The sequence below is a fragment of the Fringilla coelebs genome (assembly GCF_963513975.1).
Source record: "Fringilla coelebs genome assembly, chromosome: 5".
Lineage (NCBI taxonomy): Eukaryota > Metazoa > Chordata > Aves > Passeriformes > Fringillidae > Fringilla > Fringilla coelebs.
In genome coordinates, this window is record NC_140033.1 from 9612387 (window position 1) to 9640114 (window position 27728).

A 27728-nucleotide genomic window follows, 5' to 3' on the forward strand; every position below is an offset into this window, starting at 1 on the left:
TGGTGCCACCCAGGACAGGGTTTGTCCCCTTGGCTGACTCACACCAAGCTGCAGCTGAGCAGCACCCCCAGATCCCTCTGTGATTTACAGCCATCGCTTTCCCACTTACACTTGTGCCCAGTGTCACAGGTCCAGGATCCAGCATTTCCACATGCTAAATCTCACCCCATCAATCCCAGCCCAATGCTCCAGTCTATCTGGATTCCTCTGAAAGGCCAACAGCACCTCCCAGTTTTTGTCATGAGCAAAAATGCTAGTGGTGCATTCAACTCCTGCATCCAGACTTTTGACACACATCTTGAACAAATCTGGCCTAGAATTGATCCCTGAAGAGCACAGCTGGTGTCCCATCCCCGGCAAGATATCATGCCATTCACTACAATCCTTTCAGCTCTGCCCTTCAGCCAGTTCTTCACCAAGAGCCAAGTGAACCCACTCATCCCACAGCTGGACAGCTCATCCATAAGGATGCTGTGAGAGCCAGCCTCAAAAGGCATAGTAAAATGCAGAAAAACTACATCCAGCACCTTCCCATCATCCACTGGGCAGGTGACCTAAAGCTTCAAACTCTGATTGTTCATATGTTCAACTGTATAAATCAGAGGCTTACCAGTTAACTGTGGTGGTTTAGTATCCTTTTTTTTTTAATTTGTTTGTTATTCATTGTATAAAAGCCATTTAGTTGCATGATCATCCTTGTCAAAGTTCAGCATTATAAATTTTATTGTGTATTTGATTTGGGTGGGGTAGGGCATTGGGGTGTTTTTTTTAGCTTAGCATGCTCCATCTTAAGGCTTTAGTTAAGATTAGATGGGAGAGTAGGATCACAGCCTTGGGAGATCAGTAAAAACAGTTTTAATTAATTGCCAGTCTTCTCACTTTGAAGTATCCTAAAAAGAATTGGATTTCTAGGTGCAAAATTCCCTTTGAAGAGATGTTCTCCTGAACATATTTTTTATGGAAATCAATACTCATAATTCAGAAAGGTGCCTTCTCTTATTCAAATCACAGTGATTTGCTTTTTGATGGTTTACTAATCCTGCATCTTCTAAAGAAAACAGAAGTTCATTAATCTGGAAATCTAAATGAGAAAGATGAATGTATGGTTATATCAAAATAGCCTGAGAGTTGGAAATTAAGATAAAATTAAAAAAATAAAAGCAACAACAAAAACAAGGGAAAAGAGATCTGAGAAAGCATATGACAGGTATTTTTAAACTATCTGCATTAAAGGTTATAAACTGGACAATGTCATTTCAAACAGAAGTAGAAAGCTCCATATTTTCAATAGATAAAATAAAAATAGGCCTGAAATCCCATCTCTACATGAAAAATTACAGTAAGACCCAAGCAATATTTCTTTGTCAACCAGAACAGAGCACTTCGAGCTCATTGGGGGAAAAGTAGCTCATTCATTCTAACTACCAGGAATGGAGGATTTGTAATTAACCTTAATTTAAATTTAAATTGTAATTTAAATATTTTTCTAGTAGTGTTTTTGCAACACATACACACAGTCACCAACTCCTGTGATTCTCCCTTAGCAAACTCACCTCTACTTTATCTATAAGGTCAGTCATACATTTGACTCTTAAAACAAGCATAAAACACAAGCCCTTTCAAAGTATCTAGGAATAAAAAAAATCATCATATAATAGCATGAAAAGTACTTTCTTTTATTAGCAGTAATATGGACAAAACCCTCCAAAAGCTAAACAAATATATCAGCCAAGATTTTCAGTTCCCCAGTATAGGTATCCATGTGAATGCCTCTGGAATCAAGTGCACACTCATTTTTATGACAAACTACTTCTCTGCCATTCTGTCACAAATGTGAGGTAGAAATGCTAATACTTTGCATCATGATAAAATCCTGACTCTGAGGAGTTCCTGCCCCCTGTGATGAAAAGCAGCCAGTCCTACAGATATATTTAAAATTCCACGTGTTGACTGTTTGTTAAGATACTGTGTCCTTGTCCTTGTGTGTCTTGTGTACAAATAGTTGTTTCTTGGATTTGCTGAATTCAATAGTTCCCAGTTGTGAGCTTCAGATCTATAAACATATTAATTACATTTTTCATACTGCTTGATCAGAAGTTCTCTGTGCAGAGCAGCCCACATGAATTTCTAACTTCTCAGGAGAGACTTTTTAAAAATGTTTTTATAGGTGTATGCACTCACTTTATGCAATGAGGTATTTATTTTTTTAAAAACTGTATTGTCTAATCTTTTTTAAAGGACATCATCCTTAGAATGGTGGTTTTCCTTTCCCTGTCTAGTTAGGAAACATATACTTTGCCTACCAGTGCAAAATTTCCAATTTGCTCTGAAATAAGGGCATTAATTTAAAATATTAATGCAGTTTGTTCCAATTAAATGGAAAATCACTCTCCTAAAAAAATATATTTGGAAAATATCTAATTATGAGGAAAGCTGAGTCAAAAATATACATTTAGCTAAACTGGGATAGAAAAACTAATGGAACCTTTTTTTTGTCAGAAACGCAATGTGGTAATCCTTGGACTGAAAGAAACTCGGGGCTGACTTATGAAACACTAATATCATTATGAAAAGGAAAAGCTTTAATCTAAAAAGACAAAGCTTTGCAAAGAGGTGGTGTGGTGACCTTTCTACAGCTGGTTAGTCTAATCACTCAGCAGGTTTGGTTTATGAAATTAATCAATTGGAAAATATTTTTTTTAGCCATTACAATAAAGGTGGGTAAATCAGCCTTTTAGTTCTCAGACCAAAGTGTAAATAATCTCATATGGAATTTTCTTCAAAGAAAAAAATTGTTTAACTAGTATAGGAAGTTTAGGTTGTTATTTTTTTTAAAGAGCAAAATAACATGAAAAATTGGTAATGCATAAGATTATTTTATTTTATTACTTTATATTTTAAGATTTTGTTTTCACTCTCATTATTTTGTACATAAGTGAGGCTAGCGATCTGCTTCTCTTCAGCTGAAACAATGAGTGATGAAAATGTTTTTATCTCTGTACTTTTTTAAAAAGGAAGAAAATATGTGATTTAATGATGCTTTACACAGAATTATTGTATGCTTTTCCCACCATTAATTTGCACATCCTTTGATGTGAAAGATGTCAATTAAAAGCAAATATTTCGGAAAAATAATAGCATTTGCCAAATATAGGTTCATGTAAATGTACATGCTTTGCTGCTTGAAAGAGAAATCTCAAGGATCTCTGTCAATGTCTCCATAATTAAGTGATTCTAAAAACTCAGATATTATAATTTCTCAGCTAACTTGCATGCATGTTGTAGGCATATGATGAAGCTATTCTCTGAATCCACACTTCGTGTGGATCTCTAGCAATTTAATTCAATTTATTAATATTGCAAATAGATTGCCAGAAGAAGGTAGGATAAGCTTCAATGTAATTTTTAATAACTCAGTTGTTTGTGTTATGTCAGTCATGCAGTAGCTGCTCAAGAAGATCTTCCCAAATTTAAGTCTTTAGAAGAGCATCAGTTGTGACTTCATTTAACCCTGATCTTCCAACTACAGATAGAAGTTATCTGGGACATCTTCAGTAACCTCTGATGACTTGTTCTTTTCCTTTCTTTCCAGTGAATTATTCATTGCTTCATTTCTGTTCAAAGTTTTCTCTTTCTTTTGATCACAGGCAATGGACTGGGAATCCGAGTTGTAGGTGGGAAAGAAATTCCAGGAAGCAGTGGGGAAATTGGAGCTTACATTGCCAAGATCTTGCCTGGGGGCAATGCAGAGCAGACAGGGAAGCTCATAGAAGGTAAGATAAATGAATTATTAAAAGATGAAGCCACGAGGCTGTTGGGAGTTTGTTATGATTATTTATAACACACATTTTCTCTTGCAAGAGATGCAATCTTGTGCAAGGAATGAGAGCTACACCTCCATGATGCTTAAAGCAGAAAAGGCCTGATGGAAAATGATTTTATGGCTTCTGTGGCCAAAGAGAGTTGCCACAATGAGCATTATTTAGGCATGTCTTCAATAATATGTGTCAACATGCTGTCTGCATGGTCACATGTCATCAGCCTATATCATGGACATGGGTTTTGAAGATCTTCAACCTGTCTTGATCATCTAAGTATCCTTGTTTGAAATTACTTTTATTTCTTAGTTTTATTTCTTATATTACCTATATTACTTATATTTCAACTTCAAATTACTTATATTTCTTAGTTGCACAGGTAAAATAGATCCAGTTGTCTCCCACTTACATGCACTAACTATTTTTCTTAGTCCCCTATAAGTCATACCTAATGTTAGTTGTTCAATTTAAGGTAACCATCCAACCTGCCCCAACAGGCAGCAGAGAAAAAGAGGTATCCACAGAAAAGCAGTTATTTCATCTAACTTAGACCTCTGTTTCAAGAACTGAAAGTGTCTTCCTCCGTTAATTTGCTTTTAGAAAACTGCATTCAACTTCACATCATCCTTAAGGCTACCAAAGCTAGGTGGAATGATAACTTCATTATTAATACATTTTCTAGAATTATTGCAATGTGATCATTCTGTCTAACAATTTATTTTTGGGATTACATGAATGCCACCTTCTTTTTATAGCTATTTTCTAGTTTCCTTTTACAAATCTATATGCCCCTGAAGTGTCAGTCTGTCCATAGACAAAAAAAGAGTACATTTGTGTCCAACTCATTAAACTCTTTTTTTTTTTCTTTTTCTTAAATAAAAGCATGTGCTCAGGGAAAAATAACAAAAGAAGAAAAGTAGGAAGAATAGCTATTCCAGGCAGAATTCAATTCACATAAGTTTTCTGAATAGTAAACAAGCAAAAAGAAGTCATGATTTAATCAAAAGCACTTTACAGGCAAAAAAACTGAGTAAATTGATTAAAGAATGTATTTACAAGGAATAGTTTAATTATTCTGTGGGCACTACAAAACAGTGTCACCTGCATTCACCCTGCAGCTTTATACATCTTTGGTGTTTTCTTTGCCAAAATTTTAATGATATACAATTAAAAAAACCCCAAAGGGACACAAACCCCAATGTGCAATGAAATTAAACAGAAAATTAAAAAGAAATATATATTCAGTTTTGGCCTATACCATTGATTCTGATGTTAATTTTTAATGGGTAGTATCTCACTCATCAAATGATAGAATAGTGTTATTTTTTGTGCATGAATGATGAAAGAATTGACCTTAATTTTGTGTGTTTTGAAGCAAGTGTTTATTTTGGCTCCCTCTGTACAAATAAGTAGGTGTTTCATAACTGTGCTAGATTACACATGCTTTGTTTCAGTACCAAGCAAGTAAAGAGGAAAATGTGGTTATTCAACATTTGCCCAAGACTGGACATTTCAAGAAAGAGAACAAGCAGTTACAGATTGGAATTATCTGTAGTCTTTTGGTTTATTTTGCCAGGAAATTTTCTGGGAATTGAAGTTTAAAACAGTTCTTTACTCACCATATTTGGTTCATTTCAACAGTGATCAAGAACATCTTGGATTTACAATAACTACAGCAGAAATCTGACATAGAAATTTACTTTTTAATCTGTTCACATAATATATTTTGAAGGTTTATTCCTATTTTGTAGAAAGATGAACATGACAGTAAAATATTTATTCCTTTGTTTCATTCTCCTATCATATGTTCAGTCATGTTTCTGATCCAACCTTTATTAAAGTATACTAGACTTGGATAAATTGGCAGAAATCAACTCCATCAAAATCCCTATATTTCACCTTTAGAATTTTTCCACACAATGTCTCAGAATATGTTTCAGTACTGATGTGTTAAATGTTCTCTCAGAGAGAAAAAAATGCCTCCTGCAGAATGCACTTTGACTGTGACATACAAGACAAACATCTCCTCTCACTGTCATTTACCTTTAGGTCTTGCCTTTATATCTAGTTTACTTTTTTATGTTATTTTAGATATCTATCAGAGATCAACAAAGAATATTCTCTACTTCACTGTGAGTTGTGGTTGGCTTAGTGGAAATATGGCTGGTGCCCATTTAAGCTCTACCCCTCAGAAGAGCTAAAACCCACTGATGTCTTCAATCATTCTCATATTGATCTGTGTAAATCCAGCCAGACTGCTAATCTTACCAACATCTCTGAAAATAGAAGCTGGCCTTCTTTTCTTTTTCAAGTTATTGCTGTCTCTCACACCACAGAGAGAAAAAATAAAGAAAACTTTGTATGTCATTATCTGTAAATGCATTACTTTTTTTTTTTTCAGTAATCATGAGTCACTTTTCCTGATTAAATGCTGTGTGACTACAAGTTAGAGTATAAACAGTCATCAAGTAAACATATACTAATGTCACTACAAGTTAGTATCTTGACTCATTAGCCTTTCTAAGAACATGAATCACTCTGAAAAATCCCATCAACTTAATTAATTCCTCTAATTCTAAAAACACTGGGTTAAGTCTGAAAATCCTCCCAATAGCATAAGAAACAAGGATGGATTTATTGTGGTTATGAAGGAAGACAAACTCCTACCTGCTCTCTGTATGACTGCACATAAATAAATGACACAGAGAGAGCATTCCTATCCTTAGGGAATAACATAAAATTTTAGCCTATTTAAAAAGCTTTGGAGGCGTCTTAGTGCTGAAAAATTTATTTATAGTTCTGACTGGCAAATACCACTCTTCTCAGTTCTCTCACCTTGAATTGCTTTCAAATGTCAAAAATATCTCTGATTCATCACTCACTGGCATAACAAAAGCTGGAGGTGGAAGACTCATTCCACCGAGCTCATGGAGTGCAAGGACTGTGTCAGTTTGATAGATGTGTCTGTGCTCCCCCTCGTGTTGACAGAAAGAGTTCAGTTATCTTCCACCTGGTGAATCCACTGGGTGAGTGCCATTTCAGCCAGCACTTTGCAGAAAGAGAAGAACGTGGAGTAAAGAGCAGAACTGAAATGTTTATGTGTGTTACCTACTCCCACAAATTTGCTGGATGCGCTCAGCACTCCTCAGTTTTCCCATTGGACCATTTCAATGGGCTGAGTGGAGAGCCTGGGAACTGATGAACATCAGGTGTCTTTATTCCAGGTTTTCAATCAGCCAGACAAGCTGTGTTGCAATGGTTAGGTCATCTGATATTCACTGGGATGAAGATATTCCCTGACTTTCCACTCTTCTAGAAATTTTGGTAAATTAGCACTGTAAAAAAGTTATGGTGAACTTGATTTGTGGTGATCTTACTGCCTTTGCTTCTACCTCACTCAGCAGCACTAGTCAGACTTCTGTTAACCTCTCCTAAGCCCTTAGGTGTGCCTGACTATTTTTAATATGTATGGATCATTTAAATTATATCATCCCAAGCTTAAAAACAGGAAAATCATATTTAGTGAAGACAAAAACTCTCGTCATGAAAAAAACCTGAAATAGAACTTCCTGAAAGAAAAACTACTTGATAGACATAAGGTACTGGAAGATAATGAGACCTGTTAAAGATGTTAAGTAGGTCAGGGCAGAGAAACTGCATTGCTGTTGGAGAGTTCCATCTTAGATGTGATCTTAGTTAATGGTGCCCTCCCCTCAGTCCAATCCTTCAGCACTTGTTTTGATCTAAATTAATAGTTACTCTTCTCAGGATGCAGGAAACATTGCTCATGAAAACACTGTGAGGGTCCTGTCAGAGCCACCTGCCTTGCAGAGTAGGTAAAAGCACATCCAATATCCTCAGCATCAAAGTCTAAAGATTGAGGATAAGTTCATAAATGTACTCAGCACCTTTTAGACTTTGATTCACCTGCTAAGAAAGAGATGGTCCGCTTTCCTAAATTCATTGCTTCCCTCTAGTTGTGCTGAAAGTTTCCCAGGCCACTGGCTGGTTCCCCTCAGGAAAAAATTTTAAATGAGCGGGTCTTTGGGAATGCCAGAGATCTCTTTCATCTTTAGAAAACTGCAAACTCAGAACTTTAAGATGCCTTCAGGAAATTAAATTGAGGTCTCCCTATTTCTCATCCATATTTATTCATGTTTCTTTTCCCCTCACGTATTAAGTTGTACATATTCTTATACATTCAATTGTCACAATTTTCTTCTGTGAGAAGACTTTTGATACAGATCTCACTCTCTCTAATGCCTAATAATGGGTCAAATAACATCAGAATCATTCCTCAGACCGAGACTTAGAGCCTTCCCTTGGACTTTGATGGGGTGGCACAGCTTATGACCTCTTGGATCCACAGACCACAGCCACTGTGTCAACAAGAATACTTTCTCACAAATCTGGAGCCAGTAGACAGAACATGTTCACTGCTTGTCACCAAGCAACTTTCCACACCAAACTGACATATGAGATGAACAGGGTGTACCAAATAACATGCTGTTCCTGGCAAAAGAGGGACACATCTAGACCAGTGGAATGTGATTTCCACCCAAAGCAAAGTATGATAGGGGAAAGGAGAAAAGAGCTTTTTGGATAACGTCCATCAGAGAGCAGCCTAGCTCTCAAATCTCAGTTCATGGAAGAAGGAAGACTCAGGAAGCCCTGTCAGAAGCCTGCCTTAACCAGAATGCTCTACAGCTCCCACCCATGGTGTGGACTTTGGCTTCTCACCTAGTTCACTTCAAGCATCAGGCTTCATAATAGAAGAATTAATTCATAATAGAATTCTTCAAAGGCAGAGAAGAAAAAGCCAGGGTTCAGTGGGACTCTTTTCTATATGTGTTCAAGTATGGTTAGCACAGCTCTTCATTATTTCCAGAACAGGCAGTTAATCAAAAGGAAAATTATTAAAAAGACATAAGGGCTTATATATGATGATAAGGAGAGCAGCTGCTATGTTAGGTAAAAATCTACTAAAAAATACTAATCAGCTGACCACCCAGAAATGAGAGTGAAATGTGAGAGATTAACAAATATGAGAGCCCTTGGTAGCAATTTTGAATCTGGGGAAGGCTGCACATGGAAGCTGAAAGATAGCCAACGTGTTCATGGTGTTTAAGCAATCCCTCATGCATAAAGTAGTCTGCATTAAATGGAGAAAAAGAGTATTTATACTACCTACAGTTCTTCCTCTGAGGAGAATGTAAATAAGACTAATGAACAAGCTAGAGAGGAGATGGCCAATGTGGGGAGATAATTATCTGTACTCTGGTTGTCTAGTATAAGTAAGATAAGAATCTGGCCATAATCATATTGGGTAGAGGCTACTGGAATATTAGAATTATTGCTTAATCTTTAAAGATTTTCCTGAATTCTGGGTAAAGACATCTTTGAATACAGGTAGTTTTCTCACTCCTCTTTACAGTGCCAACTACATAAGTTCCAGAACCTGTTTCACTTCAGCCATGCCCTGGGAATGTGTCCCTTCAAGTGTTTTCAGATCATAAATTTTCAATCATAGCTTTTCAAGTTTTTAAGTCTTTGTCATCTTAGAGCTTGTTATTTACTGGCATTGGAAACACATGATTTCTTTCAAGTCCTCTCAGAAGGACAGTGGGATGCAACTGGATTTTTATTGACCAGTCCATGAAAGGATTATAAAGAAAATATTAACAGATTTTCTACAAGTTCTTTGATACATTTTTGGACTATTTTGGATAACATCAAGTGCTGAAAAGCAAGGCCAGACTGTTTCAGAAGGTCTTTTGCAAAGGCACAACAGGTGTAATGGCTGTCCATCTTATCAAAGCTGTCTCGTGTCGTATCGCAGACGTGCTTTGCATGTTGCTCGGAAAATGCAGTGTGACTGGAATGGTCATGGCCTCCTAAATAGCTGGAAAACCAGAACAGAAGCAGTAAGTCACTGTTCTTCTCTCTACCCTTGTCCAACTTCCCTCTTATCCCTGAGTTATAGATGAACACAAGTGTAACTCTGGCTGGCCTTTTATCGGTCACTGGCTGGTCATTTATTGGTGGGAAGTGCAATAGAAACCAGGTCTTCCTGAGTTTTAAAATACTGTGGTGAGCACAGTGCTTGCTGTTTAGACAGCTAAAATTGGAAACATTGATTGGAGCATCACAGTGAAAAGAGATTTTACAGTCCCCACGAAGCAAAGGTAGTGAAGAGCCAGCATTCCTTCTTGAGTCCCTCTGATAATTACACTTCTGGCAAAAAAGTAGATAGCACAATGAAGCTGGAAAATGATGAAACAAAATTAAAAGGAACACAAGAAGGGAAGCAATAATTCTCAAAAAACTAGATAAAGTCTTAAATGAACAGTCATAATCTTTCCATCCTGCACTTCCATTTTGCTGTTTGACTGCTTTAATTTATTACTGCATTGGGAAAAAAAGTATTAACTTTACCCTGTTCTCTGAGTGTTAGTCTTCGTGATCTATTTTTCCATCCATGCTTATTCTGCTGGGTCAGAAGAGAAGAGAGCTCTCAACATATCCCCTGGGCTACAGGCTCAGGTTTCTCTGTCCCAGCAGAATCTGGCTTTATCAAAGATAATGTGCACAAAATAAATCACAGAATCACTCGATTGGAGGAGATCTTTAAGATCATCGAGTCCAACCCATGCCCCAACATCTCCACCGATCCAAGGCACCCAGTGCCACATCCAGTCTTTTTTAAACACATCCAGGGATGGTGACTGCACCACCTCCCTGGGCAGGCTATTCCAGTACTTTATCACCCTTTCAGTAAAAAGCTTTTTACTAATATCCAATCTATCCAATCCAATAACAAGTAATGCCATTTTTTTGGTATAAGCTTTGCCCTAAAGTTCTTTAGAAAGGACTGAATCTAAAAGAAAACCCAAAATGCCCTCCCTCAGCTGTAAATCATAACTTATGTAGTTGTGCTTCTCTCATCCATGCCTTGTACTTCTTTGTCATAGGCAACAATCAGAGGTAAAGGATTATTCTTATTAAGCATGGCAATGGACATTCAATATATTAAAAAATGCCTTTAAATATTTTAAAATTAATTTTTTTAAGGAAATTAGGTTAGTAGAAAGGACACCCTGCCAAAGTGTATCACTTAACATGTTGGAATAAACCTAATATCTGCTAGAATAAAAAAAAGAAAGGCAGAAATCTTTATCACGCTGGTTTGCCTGTTCACTATGCTGTCCCACTGACAGTGGTCTCAATTCCATTCTTAATATGGCAGGAGTTGAGCTGTTCTGAGAATTTTTTTTGGCCTTTTGCTAAGATATGAGAAAGAAATGAGAATTATCAGAAGGAATGGGAATTGTTTCAGTACTTGTGTGGCACTTACAGAAAGAAGTGAAAGTAGAAATAATTGCAGTATAAACAATTGGCTTGGAGATTTATTGAGAGCTGGTTACTGTAACACTGTGCACCACTTAATTTACTAAATCTCTTTTGTGGTGGTTGAAACACACTCAGAAAGTAGCACTTTTCCCTGCTTTAGAAAACACAGAACATGTAGTTTAAGGAATTTTAGTTTAATCCTATGGTGTCAGAATTATATAACAGGTTTTACAAGGATACTTGATTAGAAAACTTCTTGAATACTTAAAATACTTTCAATGAGATAAAACAGGTAATATGAGTTTGTAATCTTTCTGCTCAGAATGTAATTGCTGTACACTTAATTTTTCTGCAACAAAAATCAGCACTTAAAAGAGATGTTAGAGATTAATTTGCAACTAGGAAGTAGATGAGCAACTGTAAGGACTGAGATTTTAAAATCTTTTTTTTATTTATTCTAAAGCAGAAGGCAAAACTTAAGGTGTACTTATAAATTTTGTAAAGCTATGGGAAAGAAGCATTAAATGGAAACATATTATGACCAGTAAAAATACGGCCCCTTGCATAATTCCAGCTACCAGTTTTTTCACTCCTGCATGTAGTCTTCCTATGTACCATATAAACTACTATAGTTTATATCTTCTTTATGATAAACAACTCTGAAAAGAACTTGAACAATTAATTATTGATGAAAATCAATTTTGCTAGAAAAGGCATATTACACAAATTGCACAAGGAACTTGGATTCCTAATAACAAAGAAATAATTTTATTAAAACACCCCTATGGGTGCTTTTTTTTTTTTAGTCTACATAGATAAGTAAGATTTTTTTTAGTTTAAATAGATAAGTCTGATTTATGGAAACAAGAAAAATGGATGCTTCAATCAGAGGGAATAGGCAAATACAGTCACTAGATAAGTGAAGAACCATCACAAAGGCCATGAGAAAAACACTCATCACATGGTCTAAATACAAATTGTGGAAGGTCACTGGTAAATGTCATTGGTGTCATAACTAGCTTTCAGTAACACTCCACCAAGACTGTATTAGAAACTACTGCTAGCTATTGTAAAGCACTTATGTGGAGCTGTGCAGTTAGTAATTTTCAGATGCAGGGCTTTTGGCAGCGGTTATTTTTCAGGACCCTGATGAACAGTTCCTGTTAGAAAGAATATCCCCTTCTTGGAAAGAACCTTCTATGCTTCCAGAGAATGTGCCTGAAGCCCTGTTTCTCTGAGCACAGCAGGTAGAGCAGCAGGCAGCATTGTTATCAGGCTGCCCACAAAGCTTTCTTGGCTCCTGCTGGCACCATGCAACTTTCTGCTGTCCTCACACACATCACAGGTACTTTGTGGTTCTTCCTCTGACATTGACAGATTTAACCCATCCAGGTGGTTGCAATCTTCCTGCCTTACTCTTGAATACTTACTCTGCTTCTGCTATATTCTGACACTGTGAGTACTTTTAAGGCTCATTGGCCTCCATAGACGAGTTAATTCCTTCTTTCACTGTTTTTAAGATACTGAATTAAAAGCAAGGGGATGTGTTTTGCTCAGAAGATGCAGGTGTGCTTCCTGTGTCAGTACTCCCAATACACACTGCCAGAGGTGGCAAGAGGTCTGTGGCTTTTCTGGTTTGGGCAATGCTGGAGAGAAGATGGGTTTGGTTACTGCTTCCAAGATTCAGGGATAAACCTGCATCTTCAGTCAAACACAGGCAGTCTGTCTGAGATTGTTGAGCTAGACATTCTCTAGATCATGTTATACCTGATAGCAAATAGCACAAGCAGAGACATAACACCACTGTGCCTGCCCCCTTTGCCCAGCTGCTTCCTGAGACTGATGACAGGGACTTGAATTTCAGCCTGGAGCATCAGAGATATGTGCCTGTATTGCTCTGGTGCTTGTCTTCTTTTTTCAAGAACCAGCTTCTGTGCAGAAGATTTACAAAGAAATCAGGCAAATCTAAATCCTTCAGAGCCTAAACTGAGGCCAGTTTGTTCTACCAATGGAAGTTATCAAACACACCCTCCCATCTCCAATCACTATGCAGGGAGCTTAGGCATTTCTTTAAAGTGAACTCTCTCACTAACAACCTAAAAATCAGACTCTATAGACTTACCTTAGGCATTCTGGGCCACATCTCATAAAACAAAATCAGGACATTTTTGTCTGTTTTTTATAAGGGACAAGATCTATTTGGGCTCACACACACGGGCATTCCAGAAAAAACATCTCACTGCAGTGTGAAAAAGCCTTTGGCATAACCACTGAACTATGTTGTTTGATAGTGACTTCCCAGTGAACTGGGAAGCTAAAAATACTCTAATTTCATTTCCTATTGTGCAGATTACTGTGGGCTCAAACTAGCAGTTTGATGTGATTGTAGTAAAAAAACAAATCTAGTGAAATCAAAGTGAGGGTCATCTCTAAGTACAAGTTAAACAAAGCTATGTCCTTGTGGAGAATTTCCTACCCCTGGACTCCAAAAAGTGTATTAAAACATTTTGTGTTTACATGTAGCAATTTTAACCTTCAATCCCATTCCTGAAATCTGGATCTCCAGGAATATTAGGCTGGCCTGGCCACTCTGTGGAATGCTTTATTGATGTAAAACACAGCAAAGACTCAGGGCCCAGGGTGAATTGTCCCCACTCAGGGTTTGTTCTGCTGAAATTCAGGTGGACAGACAGCCCCTGCCAGTGACTCTCAGAGGCTGTGGGTTGTTTGCAAACCACAGTTCTCAGCAGCAAACAGGATTACAGAGTGCATTTTTCTGCCTGTGAAACTGGGTACTGCAGCAAGCAGAATTTCTTTAGTCACTTGTTATTTCAAAGTACTTTCCAGGGAGGTGCGTGCAAATTCTTCCAAGACCATAAGAATCATTATGAAGAATTGTTAATAATTTACTGTTAAAAAAGATGAACTGATGGAAGTGGGTTTCTCACAGTAGAACATTATCTGTCTTTTAGATGGCTTGGACACCAGTTTGGGATGGTTTGTCACAGAGCTTCACTGCAGTGGTTTAAAAAGTGACATGGGCACATAAAGGCTCTGTTTTCTCTAAGTATTGGGTAACACAGGAATAGGAAATAGAGGTAAACAAAATATTTCCTAAATTACTTAAATTGAATCAACCAATCTCTTGAGGTAATTAGATAAAAAATATAGTTGTGCAATTAAATTATTTCAGATTTCCAAGGTTTTATAAAGAACTCCTGAAGCAGCTGGTATCAGTTTTCAAAGGAGATGATGAACTGCATTGTACTTTGCTCTGACCTAATCTCATCTGACCCCTTGATTTTCTTATTCAATTGAAAGGGTAAAGGAACTCAAAGAACAAAACAACAATTTTCTGCAATTAGTTTTGAAATATAGTACATTACAACATAGAAATATTATGTAAAATAAGACAGAAAAAGCTTTAGTTGTCAGCTTAAAGAAATAAAACCACTAGGAACACTCTCAAAAATTGCACAAGGACTTTATTTCAAATTTATTGATGCATGTTCTATTCCAAAAACCTCATTAGATCATACATAAGGTGTGACTGGGAAAATCTTGTATGGGGATATTCATGTTTCTTTGAGAAAAAATAAACAGGTGATTGTTTAATTTGACATTAAACAGAGAAAAATGCTGATTAAAAATGATTAGTCTTTAGCCAGGTTTATAATTTTGATGTTTGAGGACTACCAAATAAAATTAGGTAAATATGAGTTCATGTTTCTGTATAAAAAGTCTGTAAAAAAAGCTACATTAACTGTACTTGTACTGTAAAAATGGAACTTAAAATTCAACTGAAATTGAAGTAATTGAATTGCAAATTATCTAATTTATTAATGACTGAAGCTTGAAAACATTTCATCAAGCAGAAATTGAGCCTTAAATCCCTATCTTTGCTCCAAATTTGAAGAAAAAAAACGAAAAAAAAACCCCAAAAACCCAAACAAACCAAAACACAACCACACAAACTTTTGGAAAAAAAGAACTCTATTAAAGAATCAAAAATTTTGGGGAGTCCTTTAAAACTTGGTAAAAGTAACTGATAACACAACTGTTTGAACTGTTTCTAATTAAAAAAAAAAACCAAAAACTTGTTGCCTGAAGTATTGCTTGAAAATTGGGAAGATGTGTTATGGGGTTTTTTACCTGTACACACCTTACAGCGTTTGAGCCAAAACTCATTGGGGTCTTTATTATTTCTCCTTGATTGTCATGGAATCAGTCAGATACAAAATAGACATAGAACACTTTGATATCTCTCTAAATACAACAAGAAGTGGTATTTATTAAGATCTTTGTATTTTATGGTCCATTTGAAAATTTATTAAATTACCTTAATACAGTAATACCTTAATAATTAAGATACATTAATATGTTCTAGGCAACTTTTCAAATATTTTTTAAGAGACTTAAATATTATCACTTCATGCAAAACTGAATTAGTAATTATTGGGGTGGTTGTGGGGGGTATAAAATGCAAGGATTTGCAGACAGCTTCATTCAAATCAGTAAGATGACAATAATCTTATAGTATAGCTATTTCCTCTGCATATTGGAGATCACATTTCATGAACGATATCTGGTGGAATGAGCATTTTTAGGTCAGAATGTACTGACATTTTCCTTCACTGAGTCAAACTAGAACATAAAATGTAAAACACTTGAAGGCAAAGAGATTTCAGCCAGCCAGCCATGGTGTCTGGCAGACATGGGCAGGTAGCAGCTCTGTTCTCCAGGGTCTGAGCTCTGCTTAAGTCTCTGGAAGGGCACAGCATCTGTGAAGTGGTTCACACTGCGTTTGAAACATGCAGAGTATTTCCAAGTCATCAGATATATATGATGTAGCTGATCCTGACTGCTTTTATGTGGAAATGCAGTGGTTCAGTACCTGCCAAGGGAACAAGAAACCTCAGTTCTGGTCCTTCCCCAACACAGATGATGCTGAGGTGCTCAGATACTTCTGCTTCTAAGGAGAGCTCTGTCTGAAATGGTGCTTAGTATTGAATTTCATTAAAAACAAGTGCTTGGGATCATTTTGTTTTACTTGGATCTTGCTTTCTGATTTTCAACTAGTCCATCTTCCAATGTATAAGGCCTAAGTTATTATTTGGTGTGGTAATTCAGGTACTTTCTGGGAACTGTCCTTTTATGTCTAATATTATGCAGAAGTGCAACATAGTTACCGTTTCTTGATCTCATGTACATTTTCCCCTGGCATTATTGCACATGATTTTGTTATTCCCCAAATCATGTAGTTATAAAAAAAGGAACTTTCCTAATAATTATTTCTAATGGAACCATTAAATGCTCCAGTCATAGAACTGTGATCCTCATTCCAACTGATTTTTCTTTTTTTTTCTTTTTTTTTTTTTTTTTTGGTTTTTACACTGACTTTAACAAAAGAGATTGTTCATTAGTATACTGCTATGTCACAGACCTTTTATGTCTAGTAAGTACCTTCTTCCTATGTTTATAACATTTTAAAATTTCTTCTCTTTGGAAGTCAGCACTGTCAGTCCAAAATAAAATGTATAGAAGAACTCTATACTTTCATTCAGATCTTAAATTGGATTTTTTGAGTAATAGTAAGGCTTCACATGGAAAAGATGGGAGAAAAGTGTCTGTCTTCTGATACTATAGAAGAAAAGAGTATTTGCAATTTTAGTGACATTTGTAAAAAGATACAGAATAATGAGGCTACAGCTCTATGTCTACTTCTGAGTGCCAAGAAGAATTCCACTGAAGATTCCCTTACCTATGTAATATCATGCATATACCTATGCATTTTGACTGTTAGGGACCTTTCCCTGGAGACCCATTGCTGCCAAAGCAGAAGGGCATGTTAATAACCAAGAAGTATTAAATCTTAAAAAGTCCATAAGGCCTTCAAGATAAAGAACAATCATCCTGTAGTAGTGCACTAAAGTGGTTCCTTAGTATTAGAAGAGTAAAGGATTTTCTGTTGGCTTGATTTGGTTTTCTTTCCTTTTCATAAATTTATTGCTGAGACCAGTAAGGACAGAGTAGAGACACAGTGATACACATCTACTAAAAGAAAGTCAAATTAAAGACACTGGGAAAATATTTGCAATCTTTTAGCATGTTCATGTGCTAACTTTCCGTTCCAAAGCAACTCACATCAGGAGGAAGCATGTCTGGAACAGCCTTTAAAGACACCCAGAGAAGCAGTGTTAGTTTTGGTACTGCCCACAAGCTCTGTTCCAGGAGGGTTCAACTTTCAGAGGCAATTCCTCTTTCTCAGCACTTCTCATCAGAGCCAGAAGACTCCTAACAGCTGCTGTTTTGCACAGCAGCACCCAAATCGCTTCAGCCCAGGCCTGTGAACTTTTATAGTGCTCATGTGCAGTCAGACTGCAGCACAAAATGCACAATAAATATGGGACAGGCCTGTGTTGGAAGATTAGGCTGTACTTTATGGGCAGACACAGGGTGAAAAAGAGCAGGAAGGAGAAAAAAAGGGCATGATCTGTTTAGAGGAAATGAAAGGTAAAACAGAGGAAAGCAGTGTGGTGAAAAACAAACTCCCATGTTGATAATCTATATTCATGATGTATTATCAATAATAGAATCTATTTTCATGGGAAAGATGAGTGCCATTTACCTGCCCAAGTGCAATGACAGGGCCATTTGCAGATGCTGACCAGTCACCCCAATGAACAGAGGGTTTCATTATTTACTAATTACTAGATAATGTGCTGAACAGCACCCCATGAAATTAACCTTTAAGATGACAGTAAAAGGAAATGAGTCATTCCAGGCAACGCTCATCATGGTGTGAGCTCTACACTTGCTAAATGAGTTCTGTCATAGTGTGGGTGAAGTGGAATCAATCCATATAATTCATACATTTGCTGCTCATACAGACAGCTTTGGAACTGCTAAGTAGAAATAAGCATTGACTTATGTCTAACTAAAGCAAAGTTATGTATTACATTAACTGATTATACTTTTCAGATGGGTCTGAAGTCACTGAATAGAAAGAACTGAGAGTTCCTGAGTGTGTGAAAGAGAGGATAAAATTAATCAAAATTCTAGGAAAGTACTTTCATGACTGGTGCTAATGGGGAGGTAGAAACAGTTTTAATCTTAGACAGTGCTAAAGAAAGAAAAGATAAATCTTTCATCATCTTATTCACAGACCACTGTAGTATTCTTAGAAGTATCAGCCTATCTCAGTGATAGTAATACCTCTGCAATTCACACAGTAGAAGCTGACTGTTTAGTTACAAAACAGGGGCTTCCTTCTGATTCGAGAGCTGTAGAGAACATGAGACAAGAGAAACACTTCCCACTGTTTTGGAAGGAGTGAAGATCCAAAGAAGGAACTGAAAATACCTTCAAGTATGACAGTGATCCTTGTTGAATATGATACAGGCAGACTGGCAGATGTGATAAAAACAGCTTCACTGCAGATGAGCATGAAGCACACCCTGCTCTATCTGGATGAATACCCTTCAGTGGTGCACATGGATGGGCTGCAATGCCACCTCAGAGGGTCTGTCACTGAATGGAGACTAGCTAGGAAAGCACCTGACAGCTACAGCAGATAAACACTTCTCCATTGCCTCCACTTTTCATAGATATGGAAAAATTTGGTGCCACCTAATGGACAGCCCCCAGCTACCAAATTTTGAATCTGTTTTACAGGAATTCTTTTGCAAGGCATGTAAAAAGGAATCTCCCTCTATTTGTTAATGCTTCAGATGAAGAATTTCTCATTCAGCATCCTTAATCACACATCTTCAGATGAAATATGCATTTTTTATAGGTGAAGCTGTAATAAGCCCCATGGGTAATACAAAGATTTCTGTATTTGCTGGCTTTAAATTTATGAACTGGGGTCATCTCACAGCTTCCTCAATTGCAGCAATATAGCAACACATAAAACTAAATTACTGCACCCAAGTGTTCTGATCTGTTTATGGGTGAAATTAAACTAGCTATTCTGTCAGTCACATAAATTATTCTAAACCATCCTTAAGCAAGTTTACTGCTACAGTTACATGGACATTGCCATCTCTTTCAGTAGAAATCATGACTACATCAACAAAAATATTTAGCCCAAGGGGTTTATATCACTTGTACACTTGCAGAATACATTAGCAAAAATTAGTTGGACTATGGACTATTGCAATGACTGCCATAATGAGTAATAACTGCAAACAATTGTTGTTCTTGAAAAAGTTCTTAGGGAAAACCTGTTTGCATGTCATGTTCTTCAGGAAGCAAAACAGGTAAGAAAACATTAGAGTATATCTCTTTTATCAGATGAGCCAGCAGATGCAATAAATTCAACATATCTCTGATGTCTGAATAGATGTATTATGTTTATATATGTTGCAAGATGCAATATCTCCTCTTGCTTGTTTGAGCCTGCCCTGCTGATGCCCCCAGTAGCATCATCCCTAGCTGGAACATGAGCATTAGTATTAGAATTGCAATTTGAACATCATGCTTTGTGCTCAGCTGTCACTGAATTCAGTGGTACAAGTAAAATCATGGTCAGTTTGATGAATTCAAATTTGTAAAACTGCATGCTTTGAAGAGATGCATCTCTGAATGAAACCAATTTTCCATCTGCAGTTTACATTTACAGATTTTCAGGATGTATTATGGGTTTGGTTATTCTCATTTGCCTGTGAAGAGAGATTCAGTAGAATTAGGAGTGTTCCAGAAGGCCTCCAAGCAAAGGACAAAGAAGGAAAAAGATTGGAAATTGTATTTCTATTGCTTCCATTCACTGGAATGAACAAGGAAAAAGGGATTGGACTTTTATTATTTTCTTTAAAATTTATTGTATATATATCAAGATCAGTTTGGAGGGGCTTTGAGCTACCTGGCCTAGTGGAAGATGTCCCTGCCCATAGCAGGGTGTTGGGAACTATGTTATCTTAATGGTCTCTTCCAACCCAAAGCATTCTATGATATTATCATTCAATGATTCAATACAGTATTTATTTTCATCTATTAAAAAAAATCAAATTAGATTAGTCTGTTTTGTTACTTTAAGAGAAATTATTAGTTGTGGTGAAGATAAAGAAATGCCTTTGAAATGTGATGAGTTCATAGGCAATTTAGTAATTCCTTGGATACTTTTCACCAAAGAAAAATTGTTCAAAGACTTTCATCTCTAAAGGATACGACATCATTTCTGACTCACTCTTTTATTGTATTCAGTGTGTTTGGGGGATTTTCAGTCTCAGTTGGCTTTTTTTTTTACTTCTTGCCTTTATTTTTGCCTTATTTTTACCTATTGCTGCATAACTGATTCCAAATATTTTACATATGAAGTTGCTCAGCTTTGAGTGGAGGCTCCTTTTACTTAATTTTTCTTTAAAATAAAGAAAATATGCAATTTTTATACTGTTAATTACAGCAGCTATTTTTCCTCCTTTTGCCTGGGAAAGAATATTTAATGGTTTGACATGAAAAAAGCAGAAATGGTTGTTTTACTCTTGTACACTGTTTGACACTAATAATTTTAATATTTGGCGCCTGGGAAAAAGACTTAGACATGTTCAATAGCTTTGGTGAAATGAAAGAATTCTTAAAAGATTAAGCAGTGAAGTGATCAAACTCCTTTGTCCTTGTTGACCCATAATATACATCTGAGCTTGAGTCTACAGGTGAAATGCCAGTTTAACATTTATGTTTGGCAGTTTAAAAAAATAAAGCTCGATATCTCACTTGGGCATATATTTGAAGGGGAATAAGCTGCTGCAATACCCAGTAAAGTTAATGTGAGGATGCCATGCTGGGAATTTGGTAACAGTTCAGTGTTTAAATGTGGTTTTGATATGTAATTAAAACAAGTTTCAAGAAACAGGGACAGTTTGTCTTAGGACTAGACTGTAGTGGCTAAGTGGAGACTATGAAAGGGCCAAAGTAGACAGGCTGATTGCTGCTGTACAGGACAAGGGGTTGCCTCTTTGGGCAGCAGTTTCTGGTTGCTGTGCAGTAGCAGGAGCAGTTGGTGAGGCACCTGCTCCACACCATTGTCACAGAGCACTCAGGCTGGGGACACACCTTTCCAGCACCTTTCCTACCTGTACTTGCCACAGTTCCACCAAGCCCAATTCTCATCTTTTAGACCCATCTCAAAACCATAAACCACATCTCCTAGGCAGTTTCATTCCTTAGGAGTTTCTACAGCTGTAGCTATCAGTCAAGGAATTTGGTGTCATAAGTTTGTTTTGCTTGTCTTCTGGGTGCTTACATGGTGAATTCAGTCCATTAATTGTTATCTTCAGAAACACATAAATACGCAGGGACTGGCTGGTAAGAGATCATTTGTTTTAGTGTAGATAATGAGAAGAAATGGCAGCGGCTGCTAATCAGTATGTGTGTGAGTATTCATAGAAGTTGATTAGGTAAATAGCTGCCAGATAATCACCATCCAATCTTGCATGTACAGAACAGCTTCAGTAATTGTGCATTCAAATTTCTTTTAAAGAACCTTACAGAGAATGACGAAACTATGGGCATAATCCTGCATCATTTACTTGCAATGATCTTTCGTCACACATGAATTCTGCATTTATTACAATGAACCTATTTGTTAGAATAATGCTACTTTTTTGATCAAGTACTGCAGATCAAATTTGTTTAAAGAGATATTAATTAAAGAATTCAGCTGACAGTAACAAGTATGTTGGAGATGTGTAAACACCAACAGAATTACATTCTAAGGTATTGAGAAGAATATTAATTATTTAAAACTATTTAATTTGAAATTTAAATATTTTATATTATTATTTTTAAGACTATTTTAGTTGTCTATCATGGACCATTCTCAATGAAATGTATGACAGCCATTACAGGGGCTCACTTTCCTTTCTCTAATTCTTGTTGCAGTTCTATAAGTGTGGTTTTACCCTTGCAGGCAGCTACACCCTTTGCAGCCTTTCTCTGACTCCTCTGCAGTGAGGTGAGAAGAAATCACTCTATCACATCAAAACCAGTGCAGCCAGTTGAACTGCACTCTTAAATGTGACCATGCACATGTTTTCATACCTAGATTGACTGGATCTCTTTGATTCTACTCATAAAAACTACTCACAAACCACATTTAACCAAATCAGATTCTGTTTTGATTCTTAGTTCCCTAACTCAGGTTGAGCAAGACATGACTTGAGCTTCCAGGAAAGGCTACTCTGGGATCTTTGGTCTTGGCTGAGCTGAGCAGCCTTAGCATCATGAGGGAACTTTTTTGCTCTGAAAGCAGCACCAAAATTTGACTATCATTAATGCTGCTAATCAGATGTTCCTAAAAATGAGCTTTGTGCCTACATTTATCACTAAACTCTGAAGAACAAGTAATTATTGAGAACTGAAATCCTGCAGTTTTTCAACTTCCTGTTAAAACGACAGTTAGTCCTAACAGGTAATCATTAGTGTCTCTCATTTTTCTAGCACATATGGAACCTCTGTTTCTTAGGGTTGAATAAGCCTAACATGTATCACTAAATTCCTTTATGAATGAGTTATAGGGATACAAAAGCTGCAGTTACTACCCAGCCCTTAATACCTCACAAGCACTACCTCCTACAACTCTGTTAGTAAGATTTCTGATGCACTTAGCTTTACTAACAGCATATGTCACTTGGACATCTCAAAGTTAATGTACAACAAGATTATCTTTTCACTGTACCTTTTAACACATAAAGAAACTAAAGATACTAGTTTTGTGCTGCTCACCTGGCTGGTTGTAGCAGAAGCAGAACTAACAGCTCAGTCTCTGATGGTGCCCCATTAATTCCCTTCACCTGAGGTTCACTATCTGTCTGTTCCTTCTTCTCATTGATAAGGTACAGCTGTCAGTTTGCTAAACTGAGAAAAAAAGTCCTTTTCATTTTCTAGGACAGATTTATCACTTTAAATGACAAAGGAGGGGATCAATACACATATTTTTAGGTGTCTGAAAAGTAAATATCTAACCTCACCTTGTATTATGGGCTCTTTTTCTAACCACAAGTGGAAGAAGGGATGTGATTCATCTCATTCCAAAGAGGTGTCAGCTGAGATGAGCCATCCTAAGAGGAACCTGCTTCTCTTCATTCATTAAGTACTCAAAATTCCTAGACAGCTACTGAGGCAAGACACATACCTTTTTACAGCCAAAAATTGGTACATTGACTCTAAGCCCACAAGAAGGTAAAACCAAAGCAGCTGTACACATGTGTGCCTGACAGGTGTTCCCTGCAGACACACATACTGCTTTCCATGCTCTTTTATTTATTGTTCTACATCTCTTCAAAACTAGATGAAGAATAAAAAAAAAAGTAATTTTATGAATGTTCACTTGTGGTTGATTGAAACCACATAATAATCAAACAATTTTTTTCTGCATACTTTCTATGGCTATGGACATGTATGTGTCAGGAATTTGTACAAACATACATTCAGCCACTACAAGAGAAACAGAAAACGTGATCATTTAAATGAAGTCATTCCAATGTTGGAAAAACGTAGCTCAGCTTGATTTAGAACACGAACAAGTTCTGGAAGATTCAGAAATAATATCAGGGATTTACTTTATCTTGTATTATGAAGCAAAAAACTTTTCTTGAAAGGAGAATTATATGCATTATTTGAAAAGTAGATACATACAGGAGATGAGAACTACATAGCACTGGCCAGAAATTTGTATTCACTTTCTTCAGCTTTCAGGTTACATGACTCTCACAAATGAGATAACAGTGTATAAATTCTACTTTATATTTGAATAACCACATAATGTCAGAACGGTAAAATTACTCCCAGGGTACAGAGGATGATTATTGACAGAGTGACTCCTATTAAAACCCATCAAGTAAGGATCTCACTCTATGCCATGTGACAGACTGGCATTTTAAGGTCTTCAGCCATTCTCATTAAGGCTTGACTTTTTGCTTAAACAGTGGTGTTTGCTTACTGTGAGTCACAAAAATTTTCTGTTCTTGTTTCTATATAACCTTAAGTAGCATTGGCATGCAATGCATAACCATGGCCTTTGCTCATTTCCAGCAGACTTTCAGCATTTAAATTATCCTAATTATTCAATTATTTTCTGAATTGGCCTCTGTATTCCCTTAGTGGTGACACTGCTGGAGACCAGCTAGGAATCCACCAAGCAAGGGTTAGACCCCTGATGTGTGAGGACAGCCTCTTCAGCAAGCCCCAAGAGACTCAGCCTGTTGGGGGTCCACATTTAAGAGCAACTTTTCTTTGGCATCAGTTCTTTCTCTCTTGTACTTTTCAAATATAACCGTTCTGTCCCAAGCTCCAGGATGTGCATATGCAATTGGTACCTCCAGAGAGCAAGGGATGCCAACTGCTGAGGTTGTTTCTCACCCTCTGGGATGGTAAATTGACAACCATAAGATGGTCTCAGAGATGTGTCTTTTGCACACTTTCAGAAACTGATGGTTATCTTTTGTTTCTGTACCTCATACCCCTGAGAGACACTAGAAAATGTTGCTGGGTTACTTTTTGTCCTTTTTTCCTTATCTCAGGGTCTTCACCCTGTTCTTTATCTTCCTGCCAGTCTTTTTAAAGTTTCAGGCTGCACTTTGATTTATACAATGCTTTGCTAAAGTACGGTTCTGCCTTGTCTTTTTTAAGCTACTTTTCCTTACCTGAGCAAAGTGTCCTATGAAACTGCATTTTAATGAGTTAGGTTAGCATGTCATCAAGATCCTATGCGACATGAATCACTCTTTTCTTCCAGCAAAATTCTTCTGGGAGTTTTACATACATAAATTCCCACTCATATTTAATTCATAGAATCACAGAATATAATCATAGAATATCCTGAGCTGAAAGGGGCCCAGAAGTATCATTGATTCTGACGCCTGCCCCTGCACAGGGGAGTCCAAAGCATCACAATGCTGACTTCACATTTTCTGGAAAAATCCCTTTGCCCAGGATTTTTCTCCTGGGAAGCTGAGAAGCCTCAGAGAAAAAGGAAAACAATAGTTATCTGATTTGCTTCTCCTGTGTTTTGCTCCTTTGGAATGTGTTTGGAGATTGTTTACCAACAGGTGATTGTTTCATTGGTTTTCTGTGAATTATTTTGACTTATTGTCCAACCAGTGCCAAGCTGTGTTGCAACTCTGAAAAGAGTCACAATTTTTATTATTATCTCTTTAGCCTTCTGTAAGTATCCCTTCTGTATTCTTTAGTATAGTTTAGTATAGCATTCTTTTGTATAATATAGTATCATAATAAATAAATTTCTGAGAACATGGAGTCAGATTCATCATACCCTCCAACATCGGGGCACCCCGCAAGTACAATATCACACCATGTGCCTGAGAGCCTTGTCCAAGTGCTCCTGGCAATCTTGGAGCTGTGACCACTTCCATGAGAAGCCTGTTCCTTTTCCTAATATCCAGCCTAACTCCCCTACCAGACCTTTGTGCCATTCACTAGAGTCCTACCACTGGTCACCAGAGAGATCAGTACCTGTCTGAGGAATCTGTAGACCATATTAGAGCTCCCCTCAGTCACCTCTTCAGCAGGTAGAACAAAAGTGACCTCAGACTCACAAGACCATTGCAAAATCTTTGAGAGAGGTCTCATGATGACAATAGAATGGTGTTTTTTATAGACTTCATATGACATGTGCTGTCACAATTTAAATTCTTAGGCAGAATAGAAACTAATTAAGAGAGAGCAATTCTTTAGACATACACTGTAAGTTCCACAAGAACTGTTTGTTTGCCTCTCATGGCATGTGATTTTTGCCCCTCCAAAGGAAAATTTCAAAGCGAAATACCACTCCATTCACAGATATAACTGAAAGAAGACTAACAGAACTGCATTTGTGCAAAGAAGAATAAATTATTCCTCAAAAAAGGGAAATTGAAATAAACCTCACTGAATTTGGAATCCAAAAATATAAATATATAATGCAGCCAGGGATATACTAGTCTAAATTCACATCTGGCATTAAACTCCTAGGAAAATAATAGGTTTAGCTATTTACCATTCATGAAAGAGACAGCAAAGAGAAATTCTTGCAACCTTTTTGTTAACTGTCTCTAGGTGAATCTTAAGGTGACTTGGAATTAACATACTTTTTCATTCTACCATATATTATTATATAATTTTAAAAAATCTGAATTCATAATAAACTGCTTTTAAAAGCAGAGGAGGTTTTTTTTGAGCGCAGCCTAACAATGAAATGTTTAAGACTTTCTAGTCAATTAAAGCAGTTTTCAGGAAGGTAATTTTTCTGGCAAAATCATTATAATCTCTTATATGACGGTGATGAAAACAAAGTAAATACACTCTGCTCTACAGCTTCAGTGAGCACTGTGAAGGCAGAGGGAGTGGGATAACCACTCACCTGATGCTCATGCGGCAACAGAGAGCTCATTCCTTTAGCCCCTGTTCAAAAAGGGAGTTTGCCTGGATGGCTCATTGATCTTTGACACCACCCAGCTCCCAGACCAGTGAGATGTCAGCAATTTAGGCTGAAATGTCATTGGTTGAGGTTCCTGTCTGTCCACCCAGGGGCTGGTTGTGTTTCTTATCTATAGCCCTGTTAATGGCCCAGTACAAGCCCTCGTGTGCTGTGAAATAATGTGACAAACACCATGCTGCAAAAAACCACTCATTTTTCTAAAATACTGAATAATTACAATGCACCACAACATTTTGTTCAGCGTGGTATAACTGATCATCTGTCTGCAACTCTAGTGTAAACTGATATTTGAGGCTATAGTAATGGTGAAAGCACTGTAGACACATCATTTGTGTCATACTTATTTTCATAAACAGTAACTCTAAGCTTCATTTAACTTGCCAGAACTTGAATTAGGTCACACAAGTACAAGCAGATCATCCCCTGTTGCTCTAGCATCGTTCAGACTAAAGGGTGATCTATGGAACCATGTGCCAGCATATACCAAAATCTGAAGGCAGTGATGGGGTGTATAGCTGCCAAAAAATGTTGAGTACCCCTCAAATGCAAGGTTCATTTGCTCTGGCCATACTTTTATAAATGTCATTTTCTAGTAGTATAGCAGCCATAAGGCATAGGAGGGTCCATTATCTAATTTATACTCGATGAACAACATACCCATTTTTAAGAATCGTGAGTGTTGCCTATATAATAATTATTGTAATAAGTGGAAAATATTCAGCCTGAGTGTGAATGACAAATGGAAGAAGAAGTTAAGGTGTCAACAGAAAATAATGAGTTTTGGTGTGATTCATTCAGTTTGGGGAAATACATTAACACATTGACTTTCATCAACCTATTTTGAACCATCAAAAAGGTTTAGAAATAAGAGAAAAATAACTAGAGAGCATTGATCATCAAGTAATATAGTGTTGAATATTAGACTGCAGGTTTATATTGTTTCTACTTATTCTGAGTGCACATTTAACTTTTATAGCACTTTCTGGGATTTCAAAGTAATGTTTCTGAATTTTAATTCTTACTTGATATAGAAAGGTACTAATATTCACTGATTTTTATTTTAGTAATTGAAGTTGCTTATCTATAGAGTCCAATTTTATTTTCCTCTATGAGCATTAGATCAG

At 36.9% G+C, this 27728-nt stretch overlaps 1 protein-coding gene across 1 annotated transcript in view; it reads left to right on the forward strand.

The window, feature by feature from the left end:
- The window catches only part of PCLO (piccolo presynaptic cytomatrix protein), a gene marked incomplete at both ends in the record, with an annotated part of 319291 nt that overhangs the window by 206791 nt on the left and 84772 nt on the right, over window positions 1-27728 (forward strand). Inside the window, one exon of the mRNA XM_084205371.1 lies at window positions 3648-3773. Within this exon, the coding sequence (XP_084061497.1) occupies window positions 3648-3773 (126 nt within the window). The remainder of the gene's footprint in view (window positions 1-3647; window positions 3774-27728) is intronic.